This window comes from Numenius arquata, chromosome 14, assembly GCF_964106895.1.
Source record: "Numenius arquata chromosome 14, bNumArq3.hap1.1, whole genome shotgun sequence".
Taxonomy (NCBI): domain Eukaryota; kingdom Metazoa; phylum Chordata; class Aves; order Charadriiformes; family Scolopacidae; genus Numenius; species Numenius arquata.
In genome coordinates, this window is record NC_133589.1 from 4,169,582 (window position 1) to 4,185,568 (window position 15,987).

The 15,987-nt window shown below is 57.3% G+C and overlaps 1 protein-coding gene across 1 annotated transcript in view; it reads right to left on the reverse strand.

Annotated features, from left to right (window-relative positions):
- TNRC18 (trinucleotide repeat containing 18) overlaps window positions 1-15,918 on the reverse strand; it is a 56,402-nt gene extending 40,484 nt beyond the window's left edge. Inside the window, exon 1 of the mRNA XM_074158252.1 lies at window positions 15,717-15,918. Within this exon, the coding sequence (XP_074014353.1) occupies window positions 15,717-15,918 (202 nt within the window). The remainder of the gene's footprint in view (window positions 1-15,716) is intronic.
- Between the last annotated feature and the right edge of the window lie 69 nt (window positions 15,919-15,987).

A 15,987-nucleotide genomic window follows, 5' to 3' on the forward strand; every position in this document is an offset into this window, starting at 1 on the left:
CACTTTGGCACCAGTTACACTCCCGGTCCTACTGGTGTAGCTCCCTGTCTGCGGCATCTTATCCTACCCAGGGATAACACAGGGTCAGCCCCAGCCCCAAATGCTCTGGGGCTTCCTCCGCAATCAGCATCATCACATCCCACCACTTGGATCCAGCCTCAGCCTGGGGCTGCAGGAGGAGGAGGAAGAGTGGGAAAGCTGGCCGAAAGAACGAGGGGACAAGGAACTGTGTGACGACAGGGGCCGAAGGGCAGATGAAATCCTGCCCATCATAAGACGAGCTGTCATAGAACCACAGAATAGTTTGGGTTGGAAGGGACATTTAAAGACCATGTAGTCCAACCCCCCTGCCATGAGCAGGGACATCTTCAACTAGACCAGGTTGCTCAGAGCCCCATTCAACCTGACCTGGAACATTTCCAGGGATGGGGCATCTACCACCTCTCTGGGCAACCTGGGCCAGGGTTTCACCACCCTCAGAGTAAAAAATATCTTCCTTATATCTAGTCTAATTCTTCCCTCTTTTAGTTTAAAGCCATTAAACTAATGTTCCTATCGCAACAGGCCCTGCTAAAAAGTCTGTCCTCATCTTTCCTGCAGGCTCCCTTTAAGTACTGAAGGACTGCAATAAGGTGTCCCTAGAGCCTTCTCTTCTCCAGGCTGAACAACCCCAACTCTCTCAGCCTGTCCTCACAGCAGAGGGGCTCCAGCCCTCAGAGCATTTTTGTGGCCTCCTCTGGATCCACTCCAACTGTCAGAGAAGTTTTCTAGCCGCTGTGCAGGGAGCAGAGTGGTGACAAGTGCCTTCATGTGCAGTCCAAGCTGGAGACAGGTTCAGGTGAACAAGCTGGGGACCCCGCAGGGCAGTGTCACCACCCCAGCTGGGAAGCGGCAGCAGCAGAACCGAGCTGATGCCACCAGCCAAACCCCAAAGCCACCTCGCACCGGGCAGCCCTTCGCATTGCCTCCAGCAAACCACGGCAGCACCGCTGCTCCTGGGAGAGGTGTAATCCCAGCATGGGGGCTCCAAGTCCATCCCAAAGCTTTGCAGGTGAGGAAAATGAGGCACAAACCTGACTGCATCACCCAGCAGCAAAAACAGAGCACCAGCCTCCGGTTTACCAGCAACACTCTTTTCCCTCCCTAAATGCCTGGAGGGAGAAGACGCCCGAGCTCTATTTACCTGGCCCATTCCCCTGCCGGGAACCAGAGCCGGGGCAGGGAAGAGGGATCCGAGTCACAGCCTTTCCTGGGGATGCACCCAATGCAAATCCAACCCTGAGGCACTGCCTCAGGAAGGCAGGAAGAGCATCCCTTCCTCCAGCAGCAACGTTGACGGGCTGGTGTAAGACTCGCACACAGCCCGAAAACCTGCTGCCCCGCTTCCCCCGGGCAGGACCTGGAGGTGATGCTGCTCCTTCATGCGCTAAGTAGCTCCATTTGCAGGAGGTGGCCGCGGGCAAGTCGCTCCCTCCTTGGATCTCGGTGCCAGAAAGCGATGCCAAGGGGAGAAACTCTACCGCAGTGAGCAACGCACAGCTCACCCCAACCATGGGCTTCTGCCAGGAGAAAGGGAGGGGAAAGGGGGGGGGAACCACAACCATCTCCATCTGCCCCGGGGCCAGAGTGTTTGCTGAACCAGCGCGAGAACGGCTTCGCCCAGGGACACGCCGACAGGTCTGGGCAGGCTCAGCCACGCTCCTCCAGCCGACTGCTCACCCAGAGGCGGGCTGGCAGCACTGCCAGCACCAGACCGGCTGTGGCCCCCCTTTCCCTTCCCTGCCATGCCATGCCAAACCCCCATGCCCATCACCACGGCCTCTGGAAAGGCACCACCAGCACAAATCCCATGCAGGCACTTTGCCAGTGTGGGCACACACGATCTAAAGCAGCCCAGTTCAGAGGGTAAAAAGGTTTTAGGGGCACAGGGATCATCCCTCGAGCCACCTTAACCCCGCAGGAAGGTGACAGCAACCAAAATGCCAGGTCCCTGCTCGGCTCCCCCTGAGATGCCCCAGTGGGCGTAGGGGACAGGCACAGAGCTGGGACACACATCCATCCCCACCTTCCCATCTCCACCACGAGCTGGTAAAACGTACCCACTTTGCACGATTGAGACATAAATCATGAAGGGCTGTTATTAGAGGAACTTGGCGGGTGCAGATGTGTCAGCCCAGTTGAAAACGTCTTCTTCATCTTTGCTCAGCTCTCCAAAACGGCACGGGGCTGGGGGGGGGGGGGGCGGGGAGAGGTATGGCCGGGTGACTCACCACCGAGAGGGGATGTGACTGATGGGGAGATGAGATACCAGCGACCGCACAAACCGCACACCAAACGTCTGGAGGCCGGAGGTTGCGCCGGGGGAAGCGGGAGGGAAACAGGCCCCACGTGCTCAGCCCGCTCGGGGTTTGCCAAAAGCTCCCCAGGAGGGAGGAGAGAGCCACCAGAAAACATCGCCTGGCCGAGGGGGCAAAGGCTGGGGGGGCGGACGAGCCCGCAACGGAGTGGGCTGCCATGTGCCACCCGGAGGTTTTAACCTGCGGGGTCTCTCCGTCTCAGCCCCCCAGTCCACAGATCTGAAATTCAGCCCCAGCTGGTTGAGTCGGCAGGAGGGGGACCCACTGGAGAGGGGACATGCTGGAGCTGAATGCGTCCCTCCCATGGACATGGCTCTGGCGGACAAGCCAGACTACAGGCCTGATGTGACGTGTGCGTGCCAGTGCTGGGAAAGCTGCTCCAACCCAGCCCGGCTGCAGGTGACCGGCCAGCACCTTCACAGCATCCCCACACCACCCTCCACGCCGGCTGGTGACCCAGTGCAGAGGTGACAGCTCACTCGGGCATCCATGAAGGACAGCAAGAAGGAGCGACAGAGACACCACTCAACAGGGAATTGCCCGGTCTGGCTCTGTGTTTTCCAAACCAGGGAGAAGCAGCGTCCTCAAAAGCCTCTGTTAGTGCCCTGGGACGGCTCTCCAGTCCCTGCCATCGCCTCAAAGGGTATCCACAGCTGTGCGACAGTCCTGGTAGCCTGGATGGGCAAGCAGGTGGCCACGTGCGATGCCAGTCGCAAAGCACACCCCAAAGCCCAGCCCCGGGCACGAGCCCTCTTTGCCCAAGAAGCCACAGCCCCATCACCGGAAAACCCGCGGCCTCCGGCGCCCTGGGAGAGGTGAAGTAACTCTCCTCCATCGGCCCCGTCTGTCCGTTACGGGTTTCTGCCACTTATGAAATATTTCCAACTGCCGATACCTCGTCCCCTCCTCCCCGGGCTGTGAGGGACAGACACACTGCCAGGAAGCAGGCTGGCACCACGCAGCAAAGGGCTGCGGCCTCGGAGGGGCCCAAACCAAAAAGCTTGTCCCTTCGGTCCTTCCAGTCCGAGCCCAGAGGGGCCAGGAAAACACGGTGGAGAAGGTCTGGGTTTATTTCTACTGGATGGAGGGAGATGGGCAGCCCCGGTCTCTGCTGGGCTCTGGCACGCAGCAGCAGCCGCAGCCGCCCTTGGCCCGGAGCGCAGTCACCTCTTCCCCAGTCCGGCTCCCAGCACCTCGCAGGCAGCCAACTGGGACACCAGTCCACGCCACAAACGGCTGAATAAACACTTTACATCCTCACGACTCCCCTTTTCCCCGGCAGGGAATCCGGGAGAAGTCCAAGCACAGCCAGTACCCGTCGGCCGCCAGCTCCCACCGGATCCCTTCCCACCGCCGGCGGCCAGCACCAGCTGCCCCTGCTCACCATCATCATCATCGCACTGCCCCTGCTCACCATCATCATCATCGCATCCCTGATCCTCTCCCCGCAGGAGCAGCAGCTTCCCGAGGTGGGGAGGAAGATTCTTTTAGGGGGCCCCCCCACCTCCGGCACACACCTCCCCATCTTCCCCCCCCCCCGACACGGGGACCGGCAGCACGGCGAGGGACGGCCGCAGCTCTTTCTCCGGCGCGCAGTTATAGCTGCAAACAGCTGAGAGCCAGGAGCGCTGACAGCGTAAATCTTTGCCACCTCCTCCCCCGTCTGCCAGGGCGGCTCTGGTGACACCCGAGGCACCGGAGCCGCCTTGACTCCGTGCCACACACGAGACGGCAGCGATGCGAGCCCCCGAACACGTCGGGATGAAACCAAAGCCCCGGGATCGAATGTCCCTGGGACCGCAGCGCTGGCCGGTCCCTGTCCCCACAGCCCCAAGCCGCTGCCACCATCGCAACCCACCACCCTCCGCTCCAAAAACCCGACCCTGCCGTATCTACACCCCGTGCCACAGGGGCTGGCAATTGCTTCAAAGCCTTAATTTACAGCCTCAATTCTCCGTGTCCCCTGAAGGCCTTCCATCTCATCCCCCCGGATCTGGAGCAGCCAGATCAATTTAACTCCTCGTTTAATCTTCTAAAGGTCCCGGCGAGCTCGGAGACAGCATCCTCCGGCGGGGGGTCCACGCTGCCGGCCTTTGCCGGCTCGAACAACGCCGCCCCGCTTTCCTTCAGCGGCGAAATCACTACCTTAAAAGCCAAGGCGAGTTCCCTCCCTGCTCCCCCCCCAGCTCAGCGCAGCTCTCTATTGTTTCTTTTAATTTTATTTTATTCCACTTGGGAATCTGCGTCCAGGCTGCTTTATTTTTAAGCGGCTCTTGCTCAATATTTACTATCGCTCGGGGCTGCGTCAGCGCAGGGACACCGTGCACTCCCTCCCGCCGGGTTTCCGAGGAGCCCTCCCGAAACCATTACCCCGTGCCATGATCTTAGTGCCCTGCTGCCCTCCCAGTGAAATCACCCCACTGCCGGCCCCCCCGCAGCCAATGCACACCAAAGGGCACCGGAGTGTCTGCAGCGGTTCCCTGCCTCCGTGGAAAAATAATAATATCATCAGGCTGAGCCCCAGTGTTCACCTCCTCCTCACCCGAGAGCTGGAACGGCCCCAACACCCCGGAGATGGAGGAGGAGGAGGAGAAAATGGGAAGAAGCGGCCGCGAGCGCTCCAGGGATCGGTGCTCACGCCCCGGCTCTGCCCCCGGCATCCTGCAGACTCGGCCTCCACCGTGCAACAAAGCAAACGCAAGCCAAGGTATCCCAGCGCTTCAGGGCTTGGGGCCACAGGAGAAGGACACCGATGGGATGCCCTGAAGATGTCCCATGAGGTCGCCCACCAGCTTCCCGCGGGCACAGCCAGGCACAGTGACTGCGTGGGGAACCACCAGAAGCCACCCAGGTGGGGACACGGATCCCTCTGGCAGAGGGAAGGTGGCTTTTCCTCCCAACGGAGGGACCAGGATGGAAATCACCCCGCTGGGACCCTCGACGTGATGCGCAGCGGGTCCCCACAGCCTACAACACGGGGGGGTCTGGGAAGCACCGACCCAGTCCCACGTTAATCCTGACGCACAAACACTCAAACCTGTGTCAGCGCTCCTGGGTCACTGTTGGCTGCTACAGCAGGAGCTTCTCCTCTGCGTCCCCAGCCTGAAATCCCTCACCACGTTGGATGTCTCCCCCTTTCCACTGGCATAATTAAACCTCACACCCCAACGGGGGTCCACCAGAACCTCCAGGCGCTCACTACACAACCACACAGCTTTCCTCAAATAGCAAGGGGCGACTCAGTGGGCTCTTCAGCTCCACATTTACCAAGATGCTGTACGGAAATGAAAAAATATTAATTTTGACTCTCAAAATGATTAGCAGAATCCCCAGGACTGCAGAAGCTGGCTGCTAGACTGTAGTCTCGCCTTCCTCTCCTGATTTTCTAGGACAGCATTAAAATGTCTTCGCTCTGCTCCACGCTCCAACATGGTGAAGACCCTGCAGCCACTGGTGGCCAGCACAGGGGCCCCAGGGCTGACTCTGCTCCTGGCACCGGGCACAGGCTTTCACTGCAGGTCCTCCCCCTCCTTCCTAAGCACGGGAATTCAACACACCCTATTTTTTTTTTTTTTAATTTCTTTATGTTTTTCATCACCCAAACCGTGCAGAAGAAGAAGATGCGATGCTCCCCCCAGGCTGAGCCCTGCCCTCGCAATTAACCCAGCGACACCCACGCGCTGGCTCTGAGCCACTGTCCCGTGCCTTCGTTAGAAAAGAGCTCGTTACCCTTCGCTGCCGGAGCTGGGAGAGCTACAGGCGTTGGAGGGGAGGGAGGGGGGAGTTCTTGTGGGATGGCACCCCCCAGGTCCCCACATCACCTGCACCTGAGTGCCTGCCAGCAGCAATTAAATTAACCTTCAAAGAGAGATCCCAGCTTTCCCAGCACCATTAGCCGTGCCCTGGAGGGAACACGCTCTATTTTCAGCCACAATGACTTAAGACCAGGTCACCAGCAGGTTAAATGGGACCGTGCAGCATTATCTCCCTGCCCTCCCATTGAGGAATTACACACCGCCCGGCGATGGGCAGCAGCCAGCCCTGTGCACGGACGGACAGACGGACGGCATGCCGAGGCACCCACCAGAAGGTAAATGCCACCCGCCCTCTCGTCCCCTCGGCTTCCCATCGCCGGCCGTGGCCACCCACTGCCCTGGCTGCCTCCCCTCTACCTGGGGTGGTGGGTCACCACGGGATTGCCCTCCCGGGTTTGTCCCTGCCTGTCCTCCTGTCCAGCACGGCGAGGATTGTCCCCACCATGCCCATGCCTGGGTGAGCCGGAAGGAGCCTCAGCACCCCCCATTCTCCAAACCCAAGCCCACACGGTGCCAGACTGGGGCTGTCCATCTCACCCCTTCCTCCAGAAATCAGGTGGCCCAACTGTAGGTCCCCAAGCTGGGGACCACCACAAGCCACAGGTTTCACCAGGGTTTCACCAGGGCCACCAGAGAGGTGGCATCTCCCCATGGCAGCTCAATCCGCTTCGCTGGGAGGACCGCCACCGAAACCCAACCGGCCACCCCACCACGAACATCTGGCGGGGAGGTGGCAGCTGGACGCGGGTTTGTTTTGCCTCCCGGCTCCCTGCCAGGCACAGCCAGCACGAGCCGGGATGACTCAAAGCCCTGGGAGACGTGGGATCCGCCGCTGCTTATTTTAAACCCCCTTGTTTTGTTTGCAGAGCGGCCGCCGTGGCTCAGCGCCCCTCGGGGAGACTTGCAATGGGGAGGTGGCACTGCAAGGGACACTGAGGCACGGGTACAACACCCCAGCTGGACCTCAACGCCGCAACACCAACGTCTGCCCGCTCAGCGACCAACACACGACACGGGGGTCCAGGCAGACAGAGGGGACCGGCTCCAAGAGACACCCCAGGGCTGAAGCGGGGACATCACTGATGACCCAACCGAGTCCGATCAGCTCTGACTTCACGTCTCCCGCTTGGCCAGGACAGGGCGAGTGAGCGGTGATGCCAGAGGTGCCCGCCTGCACCGCTCCACGTGCCACTGGGGGTACGTATCCCTCTCCCAGAGCCCAGCACTGACCTCCACGGCATCCGCAGGGACCAAAACCACCCCGGGAGAGACATCGGAGGGTGGAAGAACGAGCTCCACACATCCCGTAAGCCTCTTTTCCTTAGGAAACCAGGCTCAAAAAGCTCAGCCTGTGCCCAGCCTCTCCCACCGACCCCGCGTTCGGCCCTTTTTCCTTCCACATCCTCCTCAACATCAGCCCACGCCACCTTTTCCCCGCCAAAAAAGCACCGAACCGTGAAGCGAAGGGGTCTCCGCGGCCGGCAAACGCCCACCACCACACACCTCCCTGCCGCCGGTAACGGGAGATAAACGCAGAGGCAAATATTATGGCGGCGCGGTTTAACTCCTGATGAATTATGCAAATCCGTATTCAAACTGAAGCGCAGCCCTTGGGCTCTTGACAAATTGCCAACCTGGCCCCGATGCCACCCGGCAGGGACAGCCAGCCCTCCGTCAGGTGAAGCGCTAGATGGATGCCCTATATATGTACGTATATACACACACGTGTATGTTTGCGCATCTCAGCCAGGGAGACCGAGGAGCAGCTGCAAGAACGATTCAAGAGCGACTTTAGCATCTCTCCTTCCTCCCAGCCGCGTTTATTTAGCCTGGCCGGGGAAGGCCCTCCGAGCTTTCGTGTCCTCCACAAGATGGAAGCGCTTGGCTTGGGTGGATGGAGGGATTCGCAGCAGGAAAGAAGATAAAATTCACCGTGGCTGGGACCGGGAAGGAGGGGAGAGCCTGAAACGCTTGTGCCAGTACGAAATGTCAGCCCCGAACCTGAGGAAAGGAAGATCTGTCCGCAAAATAGTCACAGAGAGGGCTCATCTGATGGAAGCAGGAATTTCCGATCCCACACAAACCCCCCGCACATCCATTAAAGGCGGCAGAAGAATCGCCGCTTTGTGTCGCTAATCTCATTAGGGAGAAAGCCTGGCTGCAGCGCCGGGATTGCAAAGGGAAACCCCCGGCACGCCGCGCACACCGGGAGCCGGGGAAAGGTGTGCTGGGCTCCCCACCGGCACCCCGGGAAGATGCCTTGCACCCGGATTCGTTCCCCTGCCCGGATCTTTACTGGCCAGAATATCATCCGCTTGGCTTGTGCGTGACACGGCGTGTGGGACACCTCTCCACCCGGCAGACCAGGACACAAAACACCCAAATCACACACTCCACGCAGCGATAACACGGGGGCTATTTCATTCACACACCCCCCTGCCACCGGCACGGAGCTGAATCCTTTCAAAACCCCTTCCTCCCAAGCACGCTGGCCGCTCCAATTATTATTTTTTTTTTTTTTTTTTTTTTTATTAAAAGCAATTAAACCAAATGTGTTAAACGCATATTCAAGCCAGGGGGAGTTCTGCTGAGAAGGGGGGGAGAAAGGGGGGCAGAAAGGGAAGCAGGGGCAATATATCTAACCACCAAACGTAAGAAGGGATCTTCACCGGCAGTAAGGCGGCAGGGTAAGATGGATGGCAGCAGATGAGCAACCTCTGCAGAAGTTGCCGGGGAGACAGATCCGGAGAGACAGGGCTGAGTGCCTTAAAATCTCTGGTTTTTTCCCCTAAAAAGGCCTGTTTTCTCCCGAACACGCTGCTTCGCTCCTTCCCTTGCTCCGAGCCCACCATGTTCAGTTTGCCTGCCCGCGTCCCGCTCCTTCAAAATGGCTCTTTGGCCACTGCTACGCCGGCAATAAAATTTATTCCCAAGGTCACTACGATCCTTGCGCCGCTATTTCAAGAGGTCTCGCCGGATTTAAACAAAAAACCCAGCCTCAGATACATCAGCATCCCCCCTCAGCCCCCTCCTTTCTGCCCATCACCTCCCTGATTTAGAGATACCAAACTCCCAACCACCTTTTCGCTTCCCATAACCGTCAGCGGCAACAGCTGGAGAGGAAAAACCGGAGCATATTGTGTGCCCAACAGCTGATCCTGGCGGGGTGGGGAGGGAACCCAACTGTCACCGCCGCCGCGCTGCCGTACGGCAGGGCTCCCGCCGCCCCGTGTCCCCCCCCTCCAGCCAGCACCCACGGGTTTGAAGGGCTCCCGCGGTCGCCCTCCCCTCGGTGTCAAAGAGCTGGAGAGAAGCGAACGAGAAGGAAAATGGAATAAATAGCAGATACGGTGGGTTTTTTTACCCCAGTCGGGGTGGGGGTGTGTGTGTGTGTGTGTGTGTGTACACCCAGATGTGGCATCCCAGAAACACCAAACTGGGAGGAAATATGGGGAGAAGGAACACACACACACACCCCCCCAAACACACACCCCAAATCCTCGCGGACAAGGCAGGATCACGCCAAAGCGCTCCCTTCCCAAACTTTTGCTTTTTAAAGAGCATCCCCAGCGGGAAAAGCCAGCGAGGGGCTGCGGCAGCCGGATACAGAGCTGCTCCCTCACCCTGGAGCTGGGGGCTGCCCTGGGCTCTCCCCCCCACCCCGTTTCTAAACCGACCATTTTCGGGTGGGTTCAGGGCCCGCCGTGCCCTGCGCTTCGGCAGAACAAAGCGTGTCCTTGTCCTCGGCACCTCCAGCAGGCGATGCCGGATGCCGGCGTTACCTAAACCCAAGACCCGGCATCTCATCGCCCCGGCAAAGGCAGCTTTTCGTGTCGGCACACGCCGGGTTGGCCCCGCTCCCCCCGCACCACCTCCCGCCCCGAGCTCTAACCGGAGACCGGTTCCAGTAAGGGCTGGAAAGACACAGGGAGCCTTGTTCCGACTTGCCGGGCGTGATCCCCGGCTGAAGGAGGTGATCCGACAGCCTCCCCGCCGGCGGCAGCCCGCAAGGCGCTCACCTGGAAGGCTGCCCTAGCGACGAGGCTTAATTCCCCCGAAACAACGTTCGTTTCCATATTCATCGGGAGATGGCGAAACGACAAGACGGGGGGTTGTTTACTATGCAATTATAAACTTAATTCCAGCGTTACCCTGGGTTATCCTAGGAAGGAGATCTAAAATTTCCCTTACGAAAGCCCCGCGCTGCTAACCGCGTCTGCAGCGAGATTAATTCCCGGCCATTTCCATTTCTCCAACAGCTGCTGTGCTGGGAAAGAACGGGAGCCTGTGCCCAACGCCGGGGACCTGCCCGCTGCCCCGTGCCACTCCCGGCTAGGGTTTCTGGCACCGGCACATCCTCCGGATCCGATTTTCCCTGGCACACCACCCGTGGGGGCTGGGACCGAGGGTTGTGCAACCCCAGCGAGGAGACACGGTGCTGGGTGGGGGGGACCGGTGGCTCGCTGGGGGTGGGAGAAGGGCTGCTAGAAACCAGGCTAATAAATCACATTTCTGCCAGCGCCGTGCGCCAGGGGCAGAGCCAGGCTCCCTGCCCGTTCCGCTGGAAAAGGTATTAGAAACCCTAACACCGAGGAGGATCCCGCAGGACCTTGCTCCGAGCAAGTTTACATCGCCACATCGACCCTTGGGATCTCATCCGTGGTCCGAGGCCAGTGTCCCACCAGCAGCTATCACCGCTTGGGATGGGAATTTCAACCGGGGACTGGAGGACGGGGTGGACGCTCCTCCTCAGTGAGGAGACGCCACCCCATACCCTAGGACATCAAGGAGAGGAGTCCCCAGCACCCCAGGAGAGCGTGGTGGGAAACTTCCAAAACCACAGAAGCCCTGGAGCTGCAGGGACATCACTTAATGGCCAAGGGCTTCCTCCAACCCTGGGGACGCCGGGTGTAAACGGGAGCGTGGGAGGGGGTCCAGGCGTGACATCCCTGCCCCGCGCAGGCCAGTATCGCCCCCCCAGCCCTGCCGGGACAAGCGCTCCGTCTGCTCTGCCCGAAAAACGCGGATCAAAAAGCATCTACAATTTCACCAGGGCCCCAAGGGAGGAGAAACATCTCCCCAGGCGGGTCTCTGCTCGGTCCACATTCCTCTCGGAGCCCCTGCCCCAAGGAGCAACCCCCCCCCCCCCCCCCTCCACGCTCAGCCCCCTCGCACCACCCCCTGGGCGGACAGGGAGGGGGAACCGCGATTTCAAGGGCCATTAAACACCGATGGTATTTTCCTCGCAGCATCAAAACGTGACCGAAAAGAGCCGCCTGGAACCACAGCCAAAAATTCCAGGGCTGGTCCGGGAGCCCCGTCCTCCCCAGCCCGGCTACGGGGAGGAGACGGGCACGGCCGGGTCCATCGGTGCCATCCCGGTGTCTACCCCCCAGCCCAAGGGATTTTTAGCCTGGATACAGCTCAGATGAGCAAACTGTGCTTCTGCTGGCACGGCCGATGGCAAAGCCTCCTCTGCAAAATCCGCCGGCTCAGCAGAAGCACAATTTTGCCATTATAAGGATGGCTACAGTGGGATTTTGCTGGCACAGCAAAGCTGTCCTGGGGGGGAGGATATTTTCTTTTCTTTTCTTCTTTTTTTTTTTTTTTTTTTTTTTATTTTTTTCCTACACTCCTACCTGGCCCAGCTGCCTGGAAAACTTCTCCCTGGGCACAGCAGGCCTGGAAGCGGGGATGGTTTCCAATCCGCCTTAAATCCCTGCATTCGAATGCACATGCTAATGTGGAAGCAGGAAAGCAGGCGAAACCCAAATCTCCCCCTTTCAGCTCTCCTTCCAGCCCCCCCTGCTCTCTCTCGGGCTGGATTTAACACAAAGTCAGCTCTGCTCGGACAGGCGCGTCCCTTTTCCCGGGCACTGGAAACTGTTCCTGAAGCACATTTTAATGGAAGAAACCAGGCATCCTTTTATACAAACGGGGATCTGTTCAGGCAGCCCCCCCCCCCCCATTACGCATCCCACCCAAGAAAGGATACCTCAGTATACGGCAAAAAGCAGATTTTTATTGTTATTATTACTACTTTCAACCCAAGAGAGTCTTTTTTTTTTTTTGTACGTGGATGGCATTCCCCCGCAGCAGCCCTGTGCAACAGAGTCCGGGGGAGCCTTTCCCACTCCCCCCAAAACCCCGGGAGCTGCCCAGAACCAGGCGCCCGATGCGGGATGGAGCTGAGACTGGGACACTCGCTGGGACCCAGAGACGGTGGGGTAGGGAAGGAGCAAAACTATCAAACACACCCCCCACCACCACCACCACCAAATTTTGAGCCGCGGGCTGCAGAGCAGAGCGAGCTCGGCCGCCCCACTCCATCGACTGCAGCCTCTTTTTATGCAAGGTCTTCCCGGCGAGCTCGGCCGCTGCCAGGGACGGAATTCCATTGCAAACAGCCACCATCCCTCGGCGGGCTCCCTGGGGAGCACCCCGCTGCTCCCCAGTCGTGTCACCCCCCCCTTTCCCCTTGCCGCCGTCCTGGGGGACGGGGACACGGCGATGGCCGAGCATCCGCAGCCCCCACGGCTGGCTCACCTCCCGCTCTCTCCTCCCTCCGCGCGTTCCCAACAAAGGGGCTTCTGTCCCCGTCCCCGTGGCCCAAAGGCTACCAGGGAATAGAAACACACACACACACACACACACACACACACACATCCCCCCGGGAATAGCCAAGGGTCCGGGGGCCGCTGGCCACAGCCCAGGCAGAGCCCGGGCTCTGCCGTCACGGCTCCGGGAAAAAACAAGAGGAGGGTGCCGGCGATAACTGGATCCTCAAATATGGCCAATCACGCTATTTTTACAGGGGCGTATTTATTTTAGGAGGACGCTGGGACGGGATTCAACAGTCTCTTTCTTCAGGCCGGCGGTATTTAAGGATCGGTTTGAACCGGCTCTATTTAAAGGCTTCGCCTCCTGCCCGCTTTTTCTTAACCCCTTGCACAAGGGCTTTGCTTTCCACCCCTCCGAAAAGAAGAAAAAAAAAAAAAAAAAAAAAACACCCAAACCAAACCAAAAAAAAAAAAAAAAACAACCGAAAAACAACCCCACAATAACAACAACAAAAAAAAAACAAACCCCAACATCAACAGCGCGAAACGCAAACCTACAAAGGGCCCCTCCGTAGCAGGAAGCGATCGTCATTTCTAACGATATTGTTAAAGCCATAAAAAAAAAAAAAAAAATTAAAAAAGAAAATAATAAATCCCTGCCTATCCCACTGCCGCGGTGTTATGGAAGTTTCGATTGTTAATTGTACTGAGCTTTTTTTTTTTTTTTAAACGCGGTTGGGAAGGGCCGCGCCAAAGCCGATCTCACAGAGCCAGCTTTTGTGAGCGATTATCCCGGGGAATGCGCGGGAGAGAGTCCCCGGGAACCATGGATGGGGAGGGGAGGGTTTTCAGAAGACTTCAGAAAAGGGAAAATAAAAATAAGGATATGAAGAATCCAGTAAAAAAAAAAAAATAAAAATTGGAGGGATCACAAAACACACTCCCTCCGAAGGGCCCCAAATCCGAGGCTCGGTCCCAGCGGGAAAGCTCTCCGACGGCGGGAAGGAGCAATACTCGGCCCGGCTCGGCCAGAGCTCCGCGCCTCTCTCCCGGGCTGCCCGGGTTTCAGGGAAACACCACAAAAGGAAACTTTGGGAGGGGAAATAAAAAAAAAAAAAAAGGAAAGAAAAAAAAAAAAAAGAAGAAAAAGTATCACCCAATAAAAAAAAAAATCATCAACAACAACAACAAAAAAAAAAAAGGAAACAACCCGCACTTGGTTTGGCTTGAGATTGTCCAGACAAATTTTTGCAGAGATTGCGTTCTGCTTCAGCAGGAGGAGGAGGAGGAGGGAAATACCCAGGACAAAAAAAAAAAAAAGAAGGGAAAAAAAAAAAAAAGAGGGAAAAAAAATAATAAGAAAGACAAAAGGGAAGGAAAAAAGGTGTTTGCCCATGTGCTTGGCTTCACAGCCCTTCGCTTTACACCTCTCCTCTTAGCACCTGGGAAATTGGCACTGCCACCTAGTCTAAAACTAATAAATCTTTTCTTTTTTTTTTTTTTTTTTCCCCTCGATTCGGGCTGCTTCCTTCTCTGCAGATGTCGGCAATCAGGTTTGCAAATTTCAAAGTCATTCAGCCCGGGCGGCTGGGAGAAAAGCAGGTTTATTATTGCAAAACCTGTCACCCTCCCAACGCCTAAAGTAAACTCCGAGTCACCTCTCCACGCCCAGGGGAAAGAAAGGGAAAAAAAAAAAATTAAAAAATAAAAAAAAAAATAAAATAATAGAGCCAGAGAGGGAAATCAAACGGTCAGAAATCCCTCGCCTCATCCCAGGGCAAGCGCGGCGGCTGCCGGGCAAAGCAGCGTCCGGACCCCGCGTTATCCCACCCAGCGAGTCGCTGGGAAAGGGAGCTCGGGAAGGGGGAAAAAATAAAAATCCCTCCAAAAATACAAAGTAATTTAAGCAAATAAATAAAAAGCCGACTGTGGAAAAAAAAAAAAATAATGAACCTTGTACATTTCAAAGTCTGCCTTTTTTTTTTTTTTTTTTATAATGGAGAGGCAGCCGTGCGGCTGCCTGGGATGGAGCGCGTCGAGAAGGGGAAAAAAAAACAAGGAGGGAACAGCCCCTGCATGGAAGTTTTGTTTGCAAGCTTAAAAAATAATAATTACCAAGGGAAAAAAAAAAAAACACACAAAAAAAAAAAAAACCCCACACTAAAAACACCCAAACCCGCACCGCCGACAGCGCTGCCCGGGAGCGGGCTGCACCGCCCGCCGCGGAGGGGAATCACCAAAACTGCCCCTTTTTGCCCATTTTCCCAGCCCGGGGGTGGGTTTTTACCCGGCCGCGGAGCACCCGGCGCGGCAGCGCAGCCCGTTCCCCTCCGCGCCCCGATCCGCCTCTCTCCCGGCTTTCCCGAAAATCGCATTTATTCCACCAAAACACCCGCAGCCGCCTCCGCGGGGATTTTCCTCGGTGCCAACAGAACCGTGCGCTGGGGGGGGATTTTTACCAGCTTAAAAGCGATTTTTTTCCCCCCATTCCCTATTATTTTTTTCCCCCATTCCCTATTATTTTTTTCCACCATTCCTCTATTTTTTCCCCATTCCCCTCTTTTATTTTTTTTTCCCTCTTTCTCCTTTTTTTTCCCCTCACTCTCCTATTTTACTTTTTTCCTCATCCCCCTATTTTCTTCCTCATTCCCTAATTTTATGTTTTTTTCTCATTCCCCTATTTTTTCCCCTCATTCCTCTATTTATTTTTTCCCCCCATTCCCCTATTATTTTTTTTCCCTCATTCCCCTATTTTATCCCCCCCCCCTTTTTCTTTTTTCTCCGAATCAAAACCAGGATAGGCAGAAAACCCTTGGGGAAAACACGCGAAAAAGCTTGCAACCATACATATAATATAAAAAAATATTAATTATATGTATATATATATATATTTTTTTTTTTTTTGCGCTTAAAGCCCCGCCGGCTCCGGGGGTCTGCAGGGGAGGGAAGGCGGGAGGGGGACGGGGGGGTCCGCGGAGCCTTACCCGGGTGGGAGTGGAGGCTGATGCCCGATGCGAGGAACTTGCCGGGCTGGAGGGCGGCGGGGAGCCCGGCGGCCATGGGACCGGCGGCGGGGGCCAGTCGCCCGGTGGCTCCCAGGCGGTGGCTCTCCATCGCCAACCCGGAGAGCAGCGGAGGGGGGCCGTGCACCGAGCGGGGGGGCCCGAAATCTCGGCCATCCATCATCCACTCGCCGGCTTCCAGGAGTCTCCCGGATCGCTGTCGGTGCCCGCCACCGCCTTCCCCCCCCACCCC